We start from the raw sequence: 18790 nt of genomic DNA, 5'->3' as shown, positions 1-18790 counted from the left end.
AAGTCAAAAAATTTCACCCCTTGGATAGGATTCCAGACTTTACGCATCAAAGTTTTGAAAGCCTCTTTGTTCAAAACTTCTGTGAACAAAGTTTAAACAAGAGGCAATGATCACGATGGTTCTTAGAAAAATCCAAACAATCATTCTACACCAAAACATCAGTAGTTTCAACTTCAGACATCGAAAATCTTGTCCATTGGCCAGTTAGTTCATCATCCATTGTGGGATATGATCCAAAACAAGTAACAAATAACCCAATAATCTTGCAAAAATGCAAGAAAATAGACTCTCAAGTGACAATCAGATCAATTGTGGACTGAGTGAACATGAAACCAAGTAAAATAACTGGCACCCGAAACTGCTACCCGTAATCGTCGGAGAACACCCGTAACAGTTAGTGAGAATAAACTTCTTTCCTTTGGGGATTATACCCGTAACTGCTACCCGTAATCGCCAGAGCACACCCATAACCACTTCAATTAATCGATTTAAATCGATTTTAGCTGATTTTAGACCAATTCAACGCTATATTTATTTTTAAGTTATTAAACAATTGAGGTTTTTTTTTTTTTTAATTTTTTGTACAAAAATATGATAGAACTATACATATATCCAAAATTTTAATCATTGTATTCAATAGTAATTGAAAGAAAATTGAAAGATAAAAGTTATAGTTCTTTATTTTCTTTAGTTGAAAAAAAAAAAAAGGAGATGAATGAGTATTCTGTATTAAATTTGTAGTTGTGCATAAAATACTTCATTTTCCATATGCCTATAACTTAGTGATCTTTATCTTCTTCGTATATAAGGCAAAAATGTCTTCAATTGAGGTTAAATATATAAATTACATGTTTATTGAAACTAATAAACATATTTCTTGGTTCATGTTTATATTTTATACTCTTTTATAAATGATATTAAATGCTTGAATTTCATTGTATATGACTTTTAATACTTTTTATCATATTGAAATAATCAATTCAAAATTATAATGAATCACCCAATTTAATTTATTAAATAGCTCGATTAATTGAATCAGTACTTACCTGATTTCAATTTTTCAAGCCAATATAACTTGGAAGTAAAAATGAGAGAGATCAATTTCATTTAATTGTTGAAATTTACAATATAATCAAGGGCGGTATAATTTCAATTTTTGTTTGATAAAGGTTTTTAAAAAATTCTCAAAAACCATAAAAAAATTTCAATTACTATAATTACATTGTGATCAATATGAATTCAAAGATTAATTACTTCATGATTTTTGTTTGATATAAAAATTACATTAAAAAAGAAAAAAAAAAAAACCTTCCGCAAAAAGAGTTCTAAAATTTCTCGTCATTAATTGAATAAAGAAAAATATATTTTTTACTTGGTTCCTTTTTGCCAATGCATGCAGTTGCTGCTGATATAGAATGAGACATGCATGGAAACCAGCTTGTTCAAATGGTTCTGCTAGGATATTGACCGGCATTATTCCTTTTCTGCTTCTGCAGGAATAATATAAGTTCTATCCGATCTTCTCAGCATTGATCGAATGAAGCTGATTCTGATTCCCAGAAAGTTAAGCCAGAGCCAGAGGTAGAGAACAACAATTTGCTACAATGGCAATTAATTACTACAATTTGTCATTGAGGGATCGGAGGAAGGAATAAGAACACAGTTCCATATATGATGCGACTAGTGAAAAGTTGTAAGCCTCTAATTATAACAGAATCATGATGTGTTCGAGAGAAATGATCAGTATTCTTCAAGAAACAGAAAGGTTGCCAATGAATTTTGCACAGTATGATGCAGATCAACAAGTCCATAAATTGCTGAAATTAATGGAGGGAATTATTCTCATCCTTTCTGACTACCGAATATAGGTGAGTAGAGAACGTTATGGCTTGCATGCATCTTTTGAAGTTAATTAAATAGCATGCAGTCTAATGCTGTTAGAAAAAATCTATTTGAAAGATCCAACATACTTAACATATATACCAGTAGCATAGAAACCTTCTATATCAGCTAGCATAAAAGAGTGTTGGTGTTTTGACTTTTCATAAAATCCGTAATGGGTCTCACGACAAGTGATGACTTTACACGTGGGTTTGTATGTAAAAACACTCATGCTGTTGCAAGACATATGCCCAACAACAAGACAGAGCACAGCATCTGGCCGTGTCCTTTTTGCATAAGAAGAGGACACTAAACCATATACAAGTAGAGCTAGTGGAAGATGTAGTGGCTACTATACCATCGAAGTGATTGATTATTATTTCTATTAATGATAACAAAAATAAACACAGGCTGCACTTTTGGCTTGCATATGTGAGTTGCTATGCAGTAAAAAGGACTAAGTTATGCAGTATTGCTAATTTTCAATACCAATTTGTGTTGTCATCTCCTTCCTCCTACTTGTCAATCGGATGATATTCCCCCTAATATTCCTTTTACTTTCGTTATCCTGCTGACACAAGTGCATATCTCTGCAAAAGCTATAAATCCGTAAGGGCAGCAGAAACTGCAGTCACAATACATTGCAAGGGAGGTGATGATGGCAGCAGCAATGGATGCCAGTCGACAGTCATACTTTAACTTTCAGCACCTCATAAAGGGGCCAAGAAGCACCAAGGCAAAAGATTGGAGCTTCCAATGGCCATTAAAGGGTGATTATAACTTGTCTGAGTAGTGAAAAATGAGTTTCTAAGATAGAAATTAAGAACGAAATAGTGTCAACATTTTCTTCATTTTTGTACCAGGTTTCTTGAAGAAGTCCATGCTTATAAATAGCTCAAGTTCTCAACTCAAGTCTTCTCCCTTGTCCTTTCATGGGGGCAGCTATGTGCACAAAACAGGGGGTTTTCATGTTTTATCTCCCAATATATCATCAGCAACAAGCACGGTAGTGGAGTTAATTGATGCTTGGGACGATGAATATGATGGGGTTGTTATTAATCCAGAGAGCTTACCTCTGAGCGTAAATGCCTTCGCATTCGCCCTTCGAGCCTCTTTGTCCAACTGGAAGTTGAAGGTGGGATATTTGTTAACCTAAAGACCACTAGTAGAACTGAAAAAGTATAGATTTACCGTTCTTGGAAGATTAGCATGTTACTTAATTTGACATTATTTGCATCCTTGGAATTATCACTTATCCTAAAAACTGAACTCTCTATTAATAAGTAGGCCCAACACGTAAAATATTTAATTTATAATGGGGTGAAGTGTGGAGTCAGAGTCCGAACTCTAAATATCTATTCTAATATTATATTAAATCACTATTTATCCCAAAAGTTTAAGCGGATGAGAAGAAGTAAATTAATCTTGTGTCTACCTGCTTAATTCACAACTTTAGCATCTTAGATGAGAACTCATTGCAGCTGAAGTTGCTTTTCACATGCATACTGTGCAATGCAGGGGAAAAGGGGGGTATGGCTCAAAATACTACAAGGGCAAGCTGATCTTGTTCCAATTGCAATTCAGGTAATGTTCCAATACCCCATTATGACTACTTTCTTTCCCATGTTAATTTTCTCTGATAATTTTTTAAGGTGGGGAGGGAAATTGATTTGTAAGTACAGTGCAGGAAATGATTCAAATTTCTTGGTTTGAACTTTTCAGGAGGGATTCGATTACCACCATGCTGAATCAGGATATGTTATGTTAGTATATTGGATTCCAAATGAACCCTGCACGCTTCCTGCTAGCCCTTCACATCAAATAGGCGTTGCAGGATTTGTGATTAATGACAAAAAACAGGTACTCATAATTATTGGTGATTTCCTAGTATCTCATTATTCTTATCAGAATTATAAGGCTTTATTACAAATATATATCATAAAACTTTGAGTAATACTACATGCGGTCATAGAGTGCACAAACACCGTATAATCGCTTTGAAAAAGAATAGAGTTTACTATTAAAAAATTAAATTTTTTTCATGTAGGTCCAGTATATATTCATTTTTTCAAAGTGATTGCGCGGCACTTGCGCATTCACGACTGTAATTATCATTTCTCTAAAAAAATTTCAATCTTAGTACTTCTAATATGATTTAAATGCATACAGGTTCTTGTGGTGAAAGAAAAATGTCCTTGCAGTTGCTCGGGCGTCTGGAAGTTGCCTACAGGTTATATCAACAAGGTGAAATTAAGCAATGGTGTCTTCCATTTTCCAAAATATTTCTGTTGGATTCTGTACATGATACCACTCTTATGACTGCTCTAAAAACAGTTCTGTTGGAAGCCATGTCGAATGCTATAAAAAAACTTGAATGTCTATCCTCCATGCTTGTTTGGAGTTAAATCTGTAGTTGAAATAATAATGAATGCTATTTTGGTTTGTCTGCACAGTCTGAAGACATATTCGATGGAGTTATGAGGGAAGTGAAAGAAGAAACTGGGGTAATTATACATTCAAATTTCTGAATATTATCGTTATCGATGTTACAGATATACATATGGTTTATTGCTGATATGGGTCGACATCCTTTCTATACACAGGTTGACACAATTTTCCTGGAAATGGTTGCTTTCAGGTAAAGTTTTCATGATCTGGCACTATAAATTTTCCTGGAAATGGCTGCTGCTTGTTGCTCTTCATGTCTGTCTAATATAAATTTTACTTTGGATTGAACCTGAAAGACATGCCCACCTTGTGGCTTTTGAGAAGTCGGATTTGCTCTTCGTTTGCATGCTTAAGCCTCTGTCCCATGAAATCACAATCGATGAGAAGGAAATACAAGCTGCCAAGGTAATATTAAACTTCAAATTAAGTGTGGATTTACAATTAGGTACTTTTTGTTAATAATCTCTTGTTAGAAAATTAAAGGAAGCCAACCATATAGCATTAATATGCCACACGTAAGTCTTTGATTGGCTGATGTGGCATATTGATTGCCATACTATCGATGGGACAAGTATTTCCCTTTTTATATTCTTATTTATAATGCAGAGTTGTTTGAATTGAATGGTGATGTTGGGTGCTTTGTGTTTCATCAGTGGATGCCAATCGATGAAGTAATAGGACAGCCATTTTACGAGGAGGACCACATGACAAAGAAAGTGATAGACATAGGCATTGCAGCATATGAAGATAGGTACAGAGGTTTCACGGCACATCAACTGGCCTCTAAATTGGACGGCAAATTGTCTTACCTTTACTACCTTAACAATAACGATGCTTCCAAACATTATTAATATTATAATTATGTATATATATATATATTAATACTATGTTCAAACACAGCCTTTTTATCGGCAGTGGTTTTAGAAAGACAATGATTCCTTGAACCGTGTTGATCAAAGAGGTTCTAGATGTTTTCACGTAATGGTTTGATCCTCCTTTGTTGAAGACAAGAAAACTCAACAACAATTCATTTGACTCCAACGTTGAGAAACTTCGACACAAGAAATTAATGCAATGCCTACAAAACGTGCTTTGCTTTAAGACTAGCTAGGGGCTAAAAGGAAAAGGAAAAGGGAAAATGATGTGACATGACGTTTACGCATATTACATGTCAAACAAAACCAAACAAACATGTTCCTTATTTTCGTTGAGAATATCAGTGACCAAAAAAAAAAAAAACGATTAAAAAAAGTTTTGTATTTAAATTAATTAAATATTTAGTATTTTGTTTCGTGGGACACGTATCCAAGTAGGAATCTCATTGGAACCGAATTTTTTTAAAAAAAAAAAAATCGACCTATAAAAGGGAGAGATATCTTATTATTATTATTATTATTTATTAATTGTCAACAGATTATATAAATATTATTTATTTAACATTCAAACCTCGTTTAGATTTAAAAAATATTTTATCTCATTTTATCTCATCATTATAATTTTTTTAAATTTTTAGATAAAATATAATAAACATTTCAACTTTTTTAAATTTAAATTTAACTTTTTCAAATCTAAAAATAATAATAATATTAATAAATAATATTCTAATAATATTTTTTTCAAACTTTCATATTTTTTTAAAAATCATCTTATCTCATCTCTAAATCTAAACCAATCTGAATTACGTTTGAATGTTAAACTGAGCTAAACTGAGTTGAGTTATTTAAAAATAATAGTGAGTTAAATAGTGGAGTGAGTTATGTGAAGCTCATTTAAATTGAGTTTAAAATATATTTAAATGTTAAGATGAATTTAGTACTTTTTATGAGAAATTAAAAAAGATTGTGAGTCCACATATAAAATTGTTTTAAGTTAAAAAATATTATAAATTTCATATGTAAAAAGATTTTAAGTTATAATGAATTTATTAATTTAAAATTTAAATATTTAAATGTTAAATTTAATTTAAAATTAGATTAAATTAAATTCAAAAGGTAATCTAGAATCAAGACGGCAGTAAAGTCCACTTTGTCTCCCACATCATGGTCCAATCCTCCTAGCTTCCACGAAACTCGCGTCTTTTACAACTATTTTCTTCTTTGCTATTTACATGCTTCACGTTATCCCTCTGGCTCTCTAATTTGGTTGTACAGTAAAACTCTTATAACAGAATATTCCAGGTTTCTCCATTTCAAATCTATCGCCGGTAATCAACGGTAGAACTTATTTTATTTATCGATCTCTCCTTTTTATTTATAAATAACTATTAATTATTAATTAGTTAATGTCAATATTTAGATTTGCATTTTAATTTGAATATGCTTGGATACAAACTTCAATATTATTTCTAATTAAATTATATTATTATGTTGGTTAATTAAATTTATTTTTTTTAAAATTATGTAAGGAGGTTATTTTTGAAATTTTTAATTCAAATTCAAAGAAAAAAAATAAAATTATTGAATAATAAAAAAATAATAAAAAAAAAAAGCGTAAAGATATTAGTACCCAAACAAATATCTGGCACAAAACAAAAAATAATAGAAGACTGGATGCGAAGAAACAACCGCCTCCGCAGTTTTCATATTATTTTTTAAAAAAAATATACTCAACTTCTTATTATTCATACAACTTCCACACTTTATATTATTTTTAATTTTTATTATTTTTTTCTTTTATTAAATATTTATTATATAAATAATGAATAAAAAATTTAAAATAATTTAAAAAGAATAAACTCAAAAAAAAATTTTAAAAAAATATTAAAAATTTTAAAAATTTTAAAAAATATAGAGTGTAGAGTGTGGTGAAGGTTGTGTAACAAAACTCTATTTTCTACGAAAATTGTGATCTTGTCACCCACGCTATTTCCAAAAAGTCTTCTTTCTTCTCCAAGTCCCCTGTAATCGAAAAGCCTGTGAGCTTCGACTTTTATTATTTTTTCGGGTTTTTTTTTTTTTTTTCTATTTGCTTTTTAACAAAAAGTCACAGAAGAAAAGTACAGCCACCCCCTCCTACCTTCTACTTAAAAACAACCTCTGAAAACCAGAACGTACATTCGGCAGTTGTTTGTGGTTTCTACCTTTGACGTCCACGAATCTTTGGACTGTCACCTTTTGGTCAATTCGGGTGTTTTTCCTTATATATTGGTCATCTCTTCTTCGTTGATCGCTCAGAAATTGAAACCGTTGCGATTGTATCGACTATTTCCGAGCTTCTTCAATTCCTTCTCCACTGAGCCTTCCACCTCGCGGTTATTCTTCTTCCTCGACTTCTTCTTCTTCTTCTTCCACGTCAAGTTCCGGTAGCCGCTGATTGAGTCTCCGTTCCGGTCCAGCTTCGATAAAATCGTTTTTCGTGGGCCCTGATGGGAACCTCCGACAGTTATAAGCCCAATACCGTGACCGGTGCGGCTGGTTATGTCCTCGAGGACGTGCCCCATTTGACTGATTATATTCATGATCTTCCTGTACGTTGTCGTTCCCTGCCTATCTCTGTCTCTTTTTCTATTTTTGGTTGAGATTAATTTATCACATTCACTCAGTTGATTTATTAATCTCTTATATTATCATTTGAGCCTCCGTTTGGCTGCTGAGAAAGCGGAAAAGAAAGTAAACAAGTAGCTTTGGAGTTCCAAGAGTCTAGCACTAGATAAGCCATGTTGTACAATTACCTGTTTCCGTATTACCACAAACATGCCAGAATCGTTTAATTTACAACTGCTTATTAATATCAAGTTTTCGTTTCTGACGACGTTCATTAATGCTTTTATTAAATTATTGGAAGTCAAACTTTTCCAACTTTCTTGTACATAAGGCTGACGCCTCTGTTAGTTTTGAATCCGACAAGCGTTTTATTTTGAATTTGCTTCTATAAATTGTTCTGTTTCAAAGTGTTTTGTTTTTTTGTTTTTGGGCTCTATTGGTAATATCAAATGTTCCGCTGTACCATTATAGCGTCAAGCTTACTTTCCAAAATAAATTATTTATGTTTTAGGGTGATCACGTTGAAGCTATAGTCTGGTCAATTGGTGATTTCGATGCATTTGTTTTCTTATGAGCATTTCCGGTTTTTTTATTTTTTTTCTTGGCAGACCTGTTCAAATCCATTGCAAGACAATCCTTCATACTCAGTTGTGAAGTGAGTATGCGCTTATTTTATTTTTTATTCTTTATCAATGAAATTCGGCATTTTGTAATATTGGTTAGAATTAATGATTCATTAAGACTTTTCTTTTGAAATTTTCAGGCAGTATTTTGTCAATGCCGATGACTCTGTTGCTCAGAAGGTTAGTGTTCTATGCAAACTTATCTCCATATTTCCGAGAAAAATAATTGTCACTTGTATAAACTTCTGATTAACAGGGAGGAGGCATAATTCGATTTATTATGCCTTGACTTCATAGTGTCTGAGTTAAGAATAAAAATGAGCTGAATAGGACATGCCTGGATGGACATTCTCATTAAGTAGATGCATGCATCTCCAAGACCAGGCGTGGATTCCCCTGATACAAATGAATGGGAAGGCAATTGTTGTAGGATACATCTTCAATTGCCACATTCTTTTTAATTAACTATAAAAAGTCTACATTTTAATCTTCATGCAATTTTTGTTTCTCTCATTTGCTTTTGTAGATTGTAGTTCACAAAGATAGTCCAAGAGGCACACATTTTCGACGTGCTGGACCCCGTCAAAAGGTTTGTTTTGATGTGCTTTATGAATGGATCAAATAAAGGGAAAATCAAATGCTTACCATTTACGCATGCTGTTATCTGTTTTCCAGGTGTACTTCGAGCCAGATGATGTTCACGCTTGTATTGTGACATGCGGGGGTCTCTGTCCTGGGCTCAACACAGTGATCAGAGAAATAGTATGTGGCCTGTACCATATGTACGGCGTGAAGAAAGTTCTGGGGATTGATGTAAGTAATTATTACAATCTCTTCTTCAGTGTTTCTCCTATATTCAAGGATTTCGGATTCGGCTCAAATTTTGGGGATGCTTTCCATGATTAAAAATTGAGCTGTATTATGTTTTTTTTTCCTGCTAGACCCATATGTCCTCCTTTTTTCATTTCACTAAGAATGTGTAGGGCTTTCCTTTTTTCATTTCCAAAACTGCATTTAGGCTAGCAAATGGTGACTACTAAGACGAAGTATATATTGTTTTCTCCTAATGCATGTGATGGCTGTTTACACTGTATCATAATATGATCAATCATGGAACCCTCATAAGCATGTGATATCTAGAAGCTGGACAGGAACCAGGGGGCATTCATGACCAGCAGCGTTCATGACCAGCTGCAGTGCTATGCTGTAGCATTTCCAGCTGTGTAATCTGCTGCTTTTCCTAAACAAGATAGAAACATTGAAAGAAAAGAAAATGTGGTGGCCTAGTTCTTGCCCACTTGACTTTATGCCTTTTGTGTGAATTTAAGAATTAATTTTGTCAGTTGCTAGTTCTTTTACTTTTTCCCTTCTTTTCATTTTGCCTCTGGCATTGAGCATGTAAGTTTTGAAGCATTCAAATTACATATCAATATCTTTCATACCACATAATTTGGCGGCTTTAATAATTAGGGAAGCTTCTGTGATTTTTAGGGAGGATACAGGGGCTTCTATGCTCGAAATACAATTACTTTGACTCCTAAGGTTGTGAATGATATCCATAAACGTGGTGGAACCACCCTTGGAACATCACGAGGTGGCCATGATACCAATAAAATAGTTGATAGCATTCAAAATCGAGGGATAAACCAGGTATGCATCACTTTTGTTGTACAATTTGTTCGGGTTAAGTTTTGTTGTATAGATTTATGGTGATCATCAGTGTTTGGGCACTAGATTCATAGTTCTCTGGATCTCAGGTTTACATAATTGGAGGAGATGGAACTCAAAGAGGGGCGTCTGTCATATTTGAGGTAATTTTTACCTTTTTAGGATAGCTAATATGTTAGGAGACGTTTGGATTTGAAGCTCATCTCAGCTCATCTCAACTCATCTCACTACTATTCATTACTATTCAGCAACTTTAACTCACAAATCTCACTACTATTCACAACTCATCTCACTACTATTCACAATCCATCTCAACTCATCTCAAATCATTTTCGAATCCAAACGTCTCCTAAATTTCTTAACCATACCATTGTTTGATATCTTTCCTTTAGAACCCCCCCCCCCCCTCGGGTCAAAACAAAGAAAGAAACAAAAAACCCAAAAAGAATGAGAACAGTTGGCCAAGGTGCATTTTATCTGTTGAAATATGGGTAACCAATTACCATTACCTCATGCAAATTGTGTCCTTAAACAGGAAATTAGAAGGCGTGGTCTCAAAGTTGCAGTGGCTGGAATCCCCAAAACCATTGATAATGACATCCCGGTATATTTCTTTGGTGCCCTCCTGATGGAATATCACTATGTCAAATATGATCCTTGGTTATTTTAATCCTATTAGCTTTCAGAATTGTTGGTTTGACTACACACTATTGCTTGCTTATACAGGTTATTGACAGGTCCTTCGGCTTTGACACTGCTGTTGAGGAGGCTCAGCGTGCTATTAATGCAGCACATGTAGAAGCTGAAAGTGTTGAGAACGGTATTGGTGTTGTAAAGCTAATGGGTCGCTACAGTGGTAAGTTTCTTGTTTGTATATGTTTTCATCTACTTGTCTGCCAAAGTAGAGTAGTCTTCATGTCCACCATTCTATTAAGCAATAGATCAGGCCACATTTTTTGGGTTGAGTAATCAATTTGGTTACTATTTGTCTATTATTCATATTTAAATTGCTAAAGTTCATTGCATTTGTGGATATACATTTGTTTAATTTTTTATACCCCTTGTTTTAGATGGAAAATTGCAGGATTTCTAACACTTTATTTGCACAAAAAAAGATGTCTCTTGGCCTCTTATTCTCTCTTCCCTTTGGTCAATTCTTAGTTTTTCTCTTACTTGATTCACCAATTGTTTATCTTTCCTTGGTGGACTTTATGTGTGTAGTTCTCTTTATTGGTCGAATTACATAGTGGTTTTCCATTGTCACGTGACTCTCCTAATTTTACATTGCTATGTTGCAGGGTTTATTGCAATGTATGCGACTCTTGCAAGCCGAGATGTGGACTGTTGCTTGATTCCTGAGTCACCATTTTATCTTGAAGGTCCAGGCGGTCTTTTTGAATACATAGAGAAACGACTCAGAGAAAATGGGCACATGGTTCTTGTGATAGCTGAAGGCGCGGGACAGGACCTGCTTTCTGAGAGCATTCAGTCTATGGGTAAGCAGGATGCTTCTGGAAACAAGCTTCTCCAGGATGTTGGGCTGTGGATATCACAGGAAATTAAGGTGTGGGAGCCAAAGTGAAATTGTCTTGCCTTAAATGTCATGAATAATTTTTGTTCTAAGCTTATGTTGGCACTGTGCTTAGTAATTACTGTTTCTGCAGGATCATTTTTCCAAACAAAATAAGATGGTCATGAACCTCAAATATATAGGTTAGTAATACGTTCTAATGAATGGTGGCCTGGCTGGCTTTGCTTATACTTGCATAGGTTAAATGTAATTTACGGTTGCTTGTTTGGCAGATCCTACTTATATGATTCGAGCTGTTCCAAGCAATGCCTCTGACAATGTATACTGCACGCTTCTTGCTCATAGTGCGGTTCATGGAGCAATGGCAGGTTATACGGGCTTTACAGTTGGCCCAGTCAATGGAAGACATGCTTACATACCATTCTATGTGAGTCTGCCCCTTGCTTAAAATGTATCAGACGATTTTTTTTCTTGTTTTATTTCTTCTAACACTGGGTTATTTGTTGGGTGGTTGCTCTGCAGAGGATTATTGAGAGACAGAACAATGTTGTGATTACCGATAGAATGTGGGCTAGGCTTCTGTCTTCAACGAATCAGCCAAGCTTCTTGAGTGCTAAAGATGTCATTGAAGACAAAAGAGAGGACGAACCACCCACCCAGATGTTGGATGATGAGCAATATTCCAATGACAACTATATGGTGAACAAAGATGTCTGCCATGCTTCTTGAGTCAGTACTCATAATCCTTTCTTTGAGGATACTGTCATTGCTGTAGTCTAATTCCTACCCAGTCTTGTTCTTCTGTAAGTGATATAGAAGCTTAAATTCATGGTTTTCCAATGCCATGAGAAGCATTTGGAAAAAGTTATCCCACTTGGGTATAAGTTTTGTTTGCTGATAAATAGTATGGATCTTAAGCAATCGCATATGCCAGATGATTTATGGCATCACAGTCACAACCTTTTCCCACCTTGGAAAGCATTAGCACAATGGAGTTTTGTCTGTCTGCTGAAGATGTTGACATTTCAATTAAAATCCCATCCTTGCAACCTTTTTCTTTTGCTTTTTTTCCTTAATTTTTGTAAAACTAGTGATTTTCTGACGTTTGTGTGTCATTCTGAAAGTGATCCTGAAAGCATTTTATTTTTATTTTGGGATTCTGGAGTGCACTATAGATCATTAATATTATCTGGGCAACATCAATCCAGAGGTTTCTATGAAAAGATAAAACAAAACAAAAGCTTGGTATATGTTTGGTGCAGTCCTTTCAGTGATACTAAAGAAAGCTCAATCTAATAAATCATACTTGTCTAACAGGAACAGCTCAAAGGAAATCTTAAAAAGCAGGCCAATTTATGTTTTGCAAAGAGGCTCTCTGAAGCAGGTCTAAGGTCCAGGACTAGTCATATCCAATCAAACTTGATTGTATAGAGGTTCCTATTTTCATCTATTTTGTTATATATGTGCCAGTAGAGTGTATAGTGTTCTTGGTACTCGGCCACAAAAATAAAAAATAATTAAATTTTTAGTTCATTGTCTCTTACACTGTCTTTCCTATAAATACCAGATGTAAATTCTGAACATGCTACTGTTATTTTATTCTAGTCCCCTTGACATGTGAAAAAAAAAATTTTTTGCTGCGGCTATATTTGGGTAGAGCAATCTAACATTGGATTCGGATCATTTCAACTTTTTATTCAATGTATAAACACATATTTCTCCCCATAAAAGGCCTAATAGGAGGAGTGAGGTAACTCCTTATAAGGCTCAGGATGAGTTTGTTTCAATGTCGTGTGAGACTTCTCAACACGCCCCCTCACGTGTGGGCCGGTATTTCCGGTACCATCATCGTGAGTAGGTCGCAGGAGCTCATCATCGGTTATAAGTTAACCTGGCTCTGATACCATGTATAAATACATATTTCTCCACATAAAAGGCCTAATAGGAGGAGTGAAGTAACTCCTTATAAGACTCAGGATGAGTTTGTTTCAATGCCGTGTGAGACTTCTCAACATTCAGCCAAAAAACAAAAAAAATCTTTAAATTAGTTAGATAGTTCATTTTTAAGGTAAAAAAAAAATATATAATGTTAAAGTATTTATTTAGGGCCCATATGGCCGGAAAGCTTTAGGCCTCGTTTGGTTATACAGATGAGATGAAAGTTGAATAAAATAGTGTTAGAATAGAATTTTTTAATATTATTTTTGTTTTGAGATTTAAAAAAAAATTGAATTGTTTATTGTATTTTGTGTATGAATTTGAAAAAATTGTAATGATGGGATGAGATGAGATGATTTATATAACCAAACGAAGCATTAATGTTGCATTAAATGTTATAAAATCTATATACTCTTGTTTATCTCTATTCAAAATTCGAGTGGAGAATTGACGGGATTGCTAATCATCTCATATTCCTTAAGAGTAATGATAAATACGTAACCTTTTCATAAGTATCAACGATTGTTTTTCACTTCAAGAAAAAAGAGGCCCTGCTCTCTCTCCATTCCCTCCCTTCTTCTTCCCTTCTTTTTAGTCCTCTAATCCTTTTTCATTCAAACTTTGGAAGATCTTTTGTCGCTCCCCATCCACTTTTCGGTCGGATTGCTAGTTTGGTGACAAGGAATGAGTTTGGCTTACATCTTGTTAAAAATCCACTGGATACATCCCTTCTTTTTTTTTTTTTTTTTTTTGAAGAAATCAGAGACATTCTCATTCATACCTTAAGCATTACACTATTTTTCAAAATTAATACATTTCATAATAACCTCGGACCCTCTTCAATCCGCACACTCTCGTTAACAAGATAAAGCTAACTTGATTACCATCTCTTTTAACATGTTGAATTCTCCACATCCCCCTGCCATGAAATGTAGCATTTATATCTTCTATAATCTTACCATAACATGAACAATCATCTTCATTCCTCTTCATGGCATCCCCTTCAAAAATAGCATTCCATGTCCCTATTTCAATACAAAACTCTGTTGCTCTTAATTTTAAGTATGCTCGGGAGACCGGTTCTAGTAATCAAGAATTTTCTTCATCTTCTTTTTGGAAGACTTCATGGAGGGTTTATATGGAGGGTTTGTAATGACAGTTTGCCTACAAAGAAACTTTTATCTCATAGGCACATTCTTGGCTCAAGTGTATGTGATTTTTGCCATGGTGCTGATGAAGATGTTTTCTACATTTTATGTAAATGCCCTTATTTTCTTAAAATGTACTTTGGACGAGATTTGCGGCTGATATATGAATATTCTGATTTTGATACTGTTGTAAAAACAATTATGAAACTCCGTAACCCTCTCATTTTTCCCGTTTCTTGCTAATTGCCTGGAGGTTGTGGAAATTTCGTAATCTGAAGATATTCCAACAAACTAAACTTGATGTGAGTGTTGTGGTTAGAAATTGTTTTGATTATGTTGAGAATTACCAATTAGTCCGTAAGTATGTACAAGTTCACAAGCAATTATCTGCACTGCGTTGGTATCCTCCGCCATGTGGGACTTACAAGCTGAATGTAGATGAGATTGTATTTAATTCCACACACTCTTCTAGGGCGAGCGCTGTTTTGCGGGATGATAAAGGTTGTATGGTCATGGCAATGTCTAGAAGAGAGTTGGGTACTCATGAGGTGGAAGATATAGAAGCCCTTGCTGCTCTAAGGGGCTTGCAATTAGTTTCTCACGTGGGTATATCTCATTTGATTCTAGAGGGGGACTCAGTTGCCGTAGTGGAGGCTATTTGCTCAATGGGGGAGGATTTGAACAAGTGTTGTATTTTATTTTATTTTTTATTTTTAACGAAGAGGACGGTATCCCAATTTTATTGATAAACCCTCACTTGTAGTGGAGGAAAACCTTGGTTACAAACAGACACCTGGGAGTTACATATATTCAATAAAACCATAACCCAAGCGTAGGAAAAAAAAAAAAAAGCCTAGCCACTAAACCATAATACAAAGAACCTCCCTTGTATAAAGAAATTAAACCAAGAGAAAAAAAACTAAAAAACAACCTGCAGGCAAGAATTAGCACAAGCATATAGAGACATAACCAAATATACAATAGCAAAATAGAGAGAGTACCTCACGACGACAACCTCAAGTAAGGAAAACCAACTGGGTAATTGATCTCTATCAAGCCAATCCATGTTTAAGCCCCCAGCTCCTTATTTAGCAAGAAAATCAACCACTGCATTTCCTTCATGAAAGACATGATTCACACTATAATTCAGTCTATCAAGACAAATTTTGATCTCATTCCAAAAATCCTCAAGATACCAAATATTGCACTCGCCCTCAATAATCCAGCTAACCAAAAGTTGAGAATCCATCTCAATCTCAACCTTATGAAAACCCATTTGGTTACACCTCCTAACCCCTTCTAGTAAACCCCTCAATTCAGCAAAATTACTAGAACCATGACCTAAGGAAACAGAGTAAGCCGCACAAAGATTACCATTAGCATCCCGAATAACACCCCCAGCACCAGCCGACCCAGGATTTCCTAAACTGCTACCATTAGTATTAAGCTTAACCCTCTCCTGTAAGAGTGGGTTCTATTTCACAATAGCCACTTTCTTCATTTTAAGAGTAGAAACCGGAATATCCAGCCTATTTAAAAGGACCACATCTTAACTAGGAAGGCACAAATATTTGGTATTCCCCTGCATAATTCTGCGGATCCAATCCTTAATACCATACCAAACCAAATCAATAGTATTAGTCTTTCCTTCGTACCTAGCTTTGCAACGTCTTTCCCAAAGCTTCCAAGAAACAATGGAAGGAATAAAAAAATAGTCCAAAACTGAGAAGAGATACCAGCACGACGAAACCAAAAATTAGTTTGCTCCTGCCAAGTACTATAAATGCCCATCTGAACACCCAAATGAATCGAAGCCAATCTCCATATATGCCTGGCAAACTCACCAGTACAAAGAACATGATTAAGATCCTCAATATGACCTGAGGAGCAGCAATTACATTTCGAAACCATTGGGATCCCAACCAATTTAACCTTGTCATCCACGCTCAGGCAATTATTAGAAGCCTTCCACATCACTATTGAAATTTTCTTAGGAATGAATTTATGCCAAATCTAATGGGCCAGAGTTAAAGGAGGGGCCTGAACTCTGATGCAATCCCAAACACTTTTAGTAGTAAAGTTACTATCTTTCTCCTTCATCCATATGAAAACATCCTGCCCCTCTTTCCTCCTAGACAAGTAGTCAACCAAATCTGAAGCTTTCTGCTGACCCACAAGCCTCTCCAGCAAAGAGATATCCCACCCATTCTCAGTACAAATGTATTTTATCTTTAAAAACGATTGCTCAATAACCGGGTAAGGAGCATTAAGGGGACCACCCTCCTCCCAATTATCGAACCAAAAAGAGATACTACCCTCTCTCACCAACCACTTAGAATTACTCAAAACATCAGAGATACTTTTAACAATAGACTTCCAAAACCTAGTGCCCTTCTTAGGCAACAAAAGAGATAAAAGGTTGCCACTAGCATACTTACCTCTAAAGAAATCAGCCCAAAAGGACTGACCCGAGATCAATTTCCAAGTTAGTTTCATATGTAAAGCCTGCTGAATATCCCCAAAAGCTCTAATGCCCATCCTTCCTTCATGAATAGGTCTACAAATCTTAGCCCAAGCAACCCATTTCCTCTTACCCTTACCTCCAGACTCACCCCAAAAGAAAGAACTCAAAAGTCAATTCAACTCCATGAGCACTTTCCTTGGGACATGAAGAACAACAAGAAGGTGAGTGGCCATACTAGAAAGCACATGCCACAGAAGAATAGTTCTGCCGCCAGTAGAGAGCAATTTCATCTTCCAACCCTCAATTTTCTTCTTAACTTTCCCTAGTATCACAAAATTAGAAGCTTTCAATATGCCAACCACAATAGGCACACCCAAGTACTTGAATGGAAAAGACCTTTAAGAGAAGCCAGTAAATCTAAGACTCGACCACTTTCTAGGAACAAAAATATGTTTAGAAAAAAAATATAGCGCTTTTATCCTTACTAAGAAGTTGACCCGACCAAACCTCATATAAATTAAGAACATGCATCAAACCTCTCAACGACCTTTTACCACTATTGGCAAAAATGACAATGTCATCAGCATACATAAGATGAGAGACAAGAAGAGTACCTCTAGACTGATAAAATTGCCCAATTTGACCATCAGCAAATGAATACTTGAGAAGCCAAGTAAGAACCTCTTGCATAACAATGAACAAATAGGGCAATAAGGGGTCACCTTGCTTCAAACCACATTCGCCTTTAAAGAACCCCAAATGAGTACCATTCATCATGACTAAGTACCAAGGCGTGGAGATGCACAACTTAATTAAATCACAAACTTTGGAAGAAAAACCAAAAGCATCCAAGACATGTAAAAGAAACCTCCAATCAACTCTGTCATAAGCCTTAGACATATCAAGCTTAATTAGCACATTAACCCCAACAGTCTTTCTATGAATAGAGTGAACCATTTCCTAGGTTAAACTTATGTTCTAAAAAATACTACTACCAGGAATAAAAACCCCTTGCTCCTAAGATATCAGTTTAGACAAAATGCTTGTTAGTCTAGCCACGATAATCTTAGCACAAATCTTATAAAAGACAGAGTACATACTAAGGGGCCTAAATTTGTCAAAACCATTAGGCTTACCAACCTTAGGAATAAGGACAATATAAGAGGCACAGAAAAACCTGGGAAGGTAAAGCGACTGGAAGAACTCAGAACTATCTGCCAAAAGGTCCTCCTTGACAATGTCCCAGCAAACTCTAAAGAAACCAGAGCTGAAGCCATCTGGACCAGGACTATTGTCAATGGGAATATCAAAGAGAGCATCCTTTAATTCCACAAGGGAATGAGCTTTAGAGATGAGAAAATTATCCTCTTCGGTAACCACAGGAGATATAAATGACTTACGTTAGGCAAATCCCGAGAATCACTTTGACCCAAAAACTGTTGAAAATACTCAACACCGGCTTTATGAATATCAGCAATAGTATTTAAAATAGAACCATCAGCCATGTGCATATCATTGATTCTTTTATGATTCTTAGCATTCAAAATAGCATGAAAGAATTTAGAATTTTGATCACCATCTTTGAGCCATTTCTTCTTGACCATATG

General features: G+C 35.1%; 3 protein-coding genes across 5 annotated transcripts in view; all 3 read left to right on the top strand.

The window, feature by feature from the left end:
* Positions 1 to 18790, top strand: part of LOC109009972 (deoxyhypusine synthase) — an 871604-nt gene that overhangs the window by 488443 nt on the left and 364371 nt on the right. The gene's annotated exons all lie outside the window — the stretch shown is intronic.
* On the top strand, positions 2472 to 5230 carry LOC109010213 (nudix hydrolase 8-like). The gene is made up of 9 exons (XM_018990973.2): positions 2472 to 2651; positions 2745 to 3016; positions 3400 to 3465; positions 3604 to 3741; positions 4051 to 4125; positions 4335 to 4385; positions 4485 to 4519; positions 4626 to 4734; positions 4983 to 5230. The coding sequence occupies exons 1-9, from the start codon at positions 2537 to 2539 to the stop codon at positions 5178 to 5180; spliced, it is 1059 nt and encodes a 352-aa protein (XP_018846518.1). The 5' UTR covers positions 2472 to 2536; the 3' UTR covers positions 5181 to 5230.
* On the top strand, positions 7318 to 13154 carry LOC109010220 (ATP-dependent 6-phosphofructokinase 3-like). Of its 3 annotated transcripts, XM_035695283.1 has the most exons (14): positions 7318 to 7795; positions 8420 to 8466; positions 8575 to 8614; positions 8961 to 9023; positions 9110 to 9247; positions 9926 to 10084; positions 10192 to 10245; positions 10638 to 10706; positions 10829 to 10958; positions 11401 to 11666; positions 11767 to 11815; positions 11906 to 12060; positions 12156 to 12362; positions 12951 to 13154. In XM_035695283.1, exons 1-13 carry the CDS (start codon positions 7694 to 7696, stop codon positions 12360 to 12362), a joined length of 1479 nt encoding a protein of 492 aa, XP_035551176.1. In that variant the 5' UTR covers positions 7318 to 7693; the 3' UTR covers positions 12951 to 13154. The 3 variants fall into 3 exon arrangements, with proteins under 3 accessions (XP_035551176.1, XP_018846530.1, XP_035551178.1); XM_018990985.2 differs by lacking the exon at positions 12951 to 13154 and having other exon boundaries at positions 7319 to 7795; positions 12156 to 12802; XM_035695285.1 differs by lacking the exons at positions 7318 to 7795; positions 8420 to 8466; positions 12951 to 13154 and adding an exon at positions 8691 to 8860 and having other exon boundaries at positions 8591 to 8614; positions 12156 to 12803.

This window comes from Juglans regia, chromosome 1, assembly GCF_001411555.2.
Source record: "Juglans regia cultivar Chandler chromosome 1, Walnut 2.0, whole genome shotgun sequence".
NCBI lineage: Eukaryota > Viridiplantae > Streptophyta > Magnoliopsida > Fagales > Juglandaceae > Juglans > Juglans regia.
The sequence above is the reverse complement of the archived record's forward strand: the minus strand, read 5'-3'. Positions and strand labels throughout refer to the sequence as shown.

Bases quoted from the DNA above. Each gene is read 5' to 3' on its own strand.
- LOC109010213 (XM_018990973.2), top strand. From the start codon at position 2,537: ATGATGGCAGCAGCAATGGATGCCAGTCGACAGTCATACTTTAACTTT. The intron at 3,017-3,399 runs GTGGGATATTTG...TGTGCAATGCAG, and splicing joins TGTCCAACTGGAAGTTGAAG to GGGAAAAGGGGGGTATGGCT. The intron at 3,466-3,603 runs GTAATGTTCCAA...TGAACTTTTCAG, and splicing joins TTGTTCCAATTGCAATTCAG to GAGGGATTCGATTACCACCA.
- LOC109010220 (XM_035695283.1), top strand. From the start codon at position 7,694: ATGGGAACCTCCGACAGTTATAAGCCCAATACCGTGACCGGTGCGGCT. The intron at 9,024-9,109 runs GTTTGTTTTGAT...TCTGTTTTCCAG, and splicing joins GTGCTGGACCCCGTCAAAAG to GTGTACTTCGAGCCAGATGA. The intron at 9,248-9,925 runs GTAAGTAATTAT...TGTGATTTTTAG, and splicing joins AGAAAGTTCTGGGGATTGAT to GGAGGATACAGGGGCTTCTA.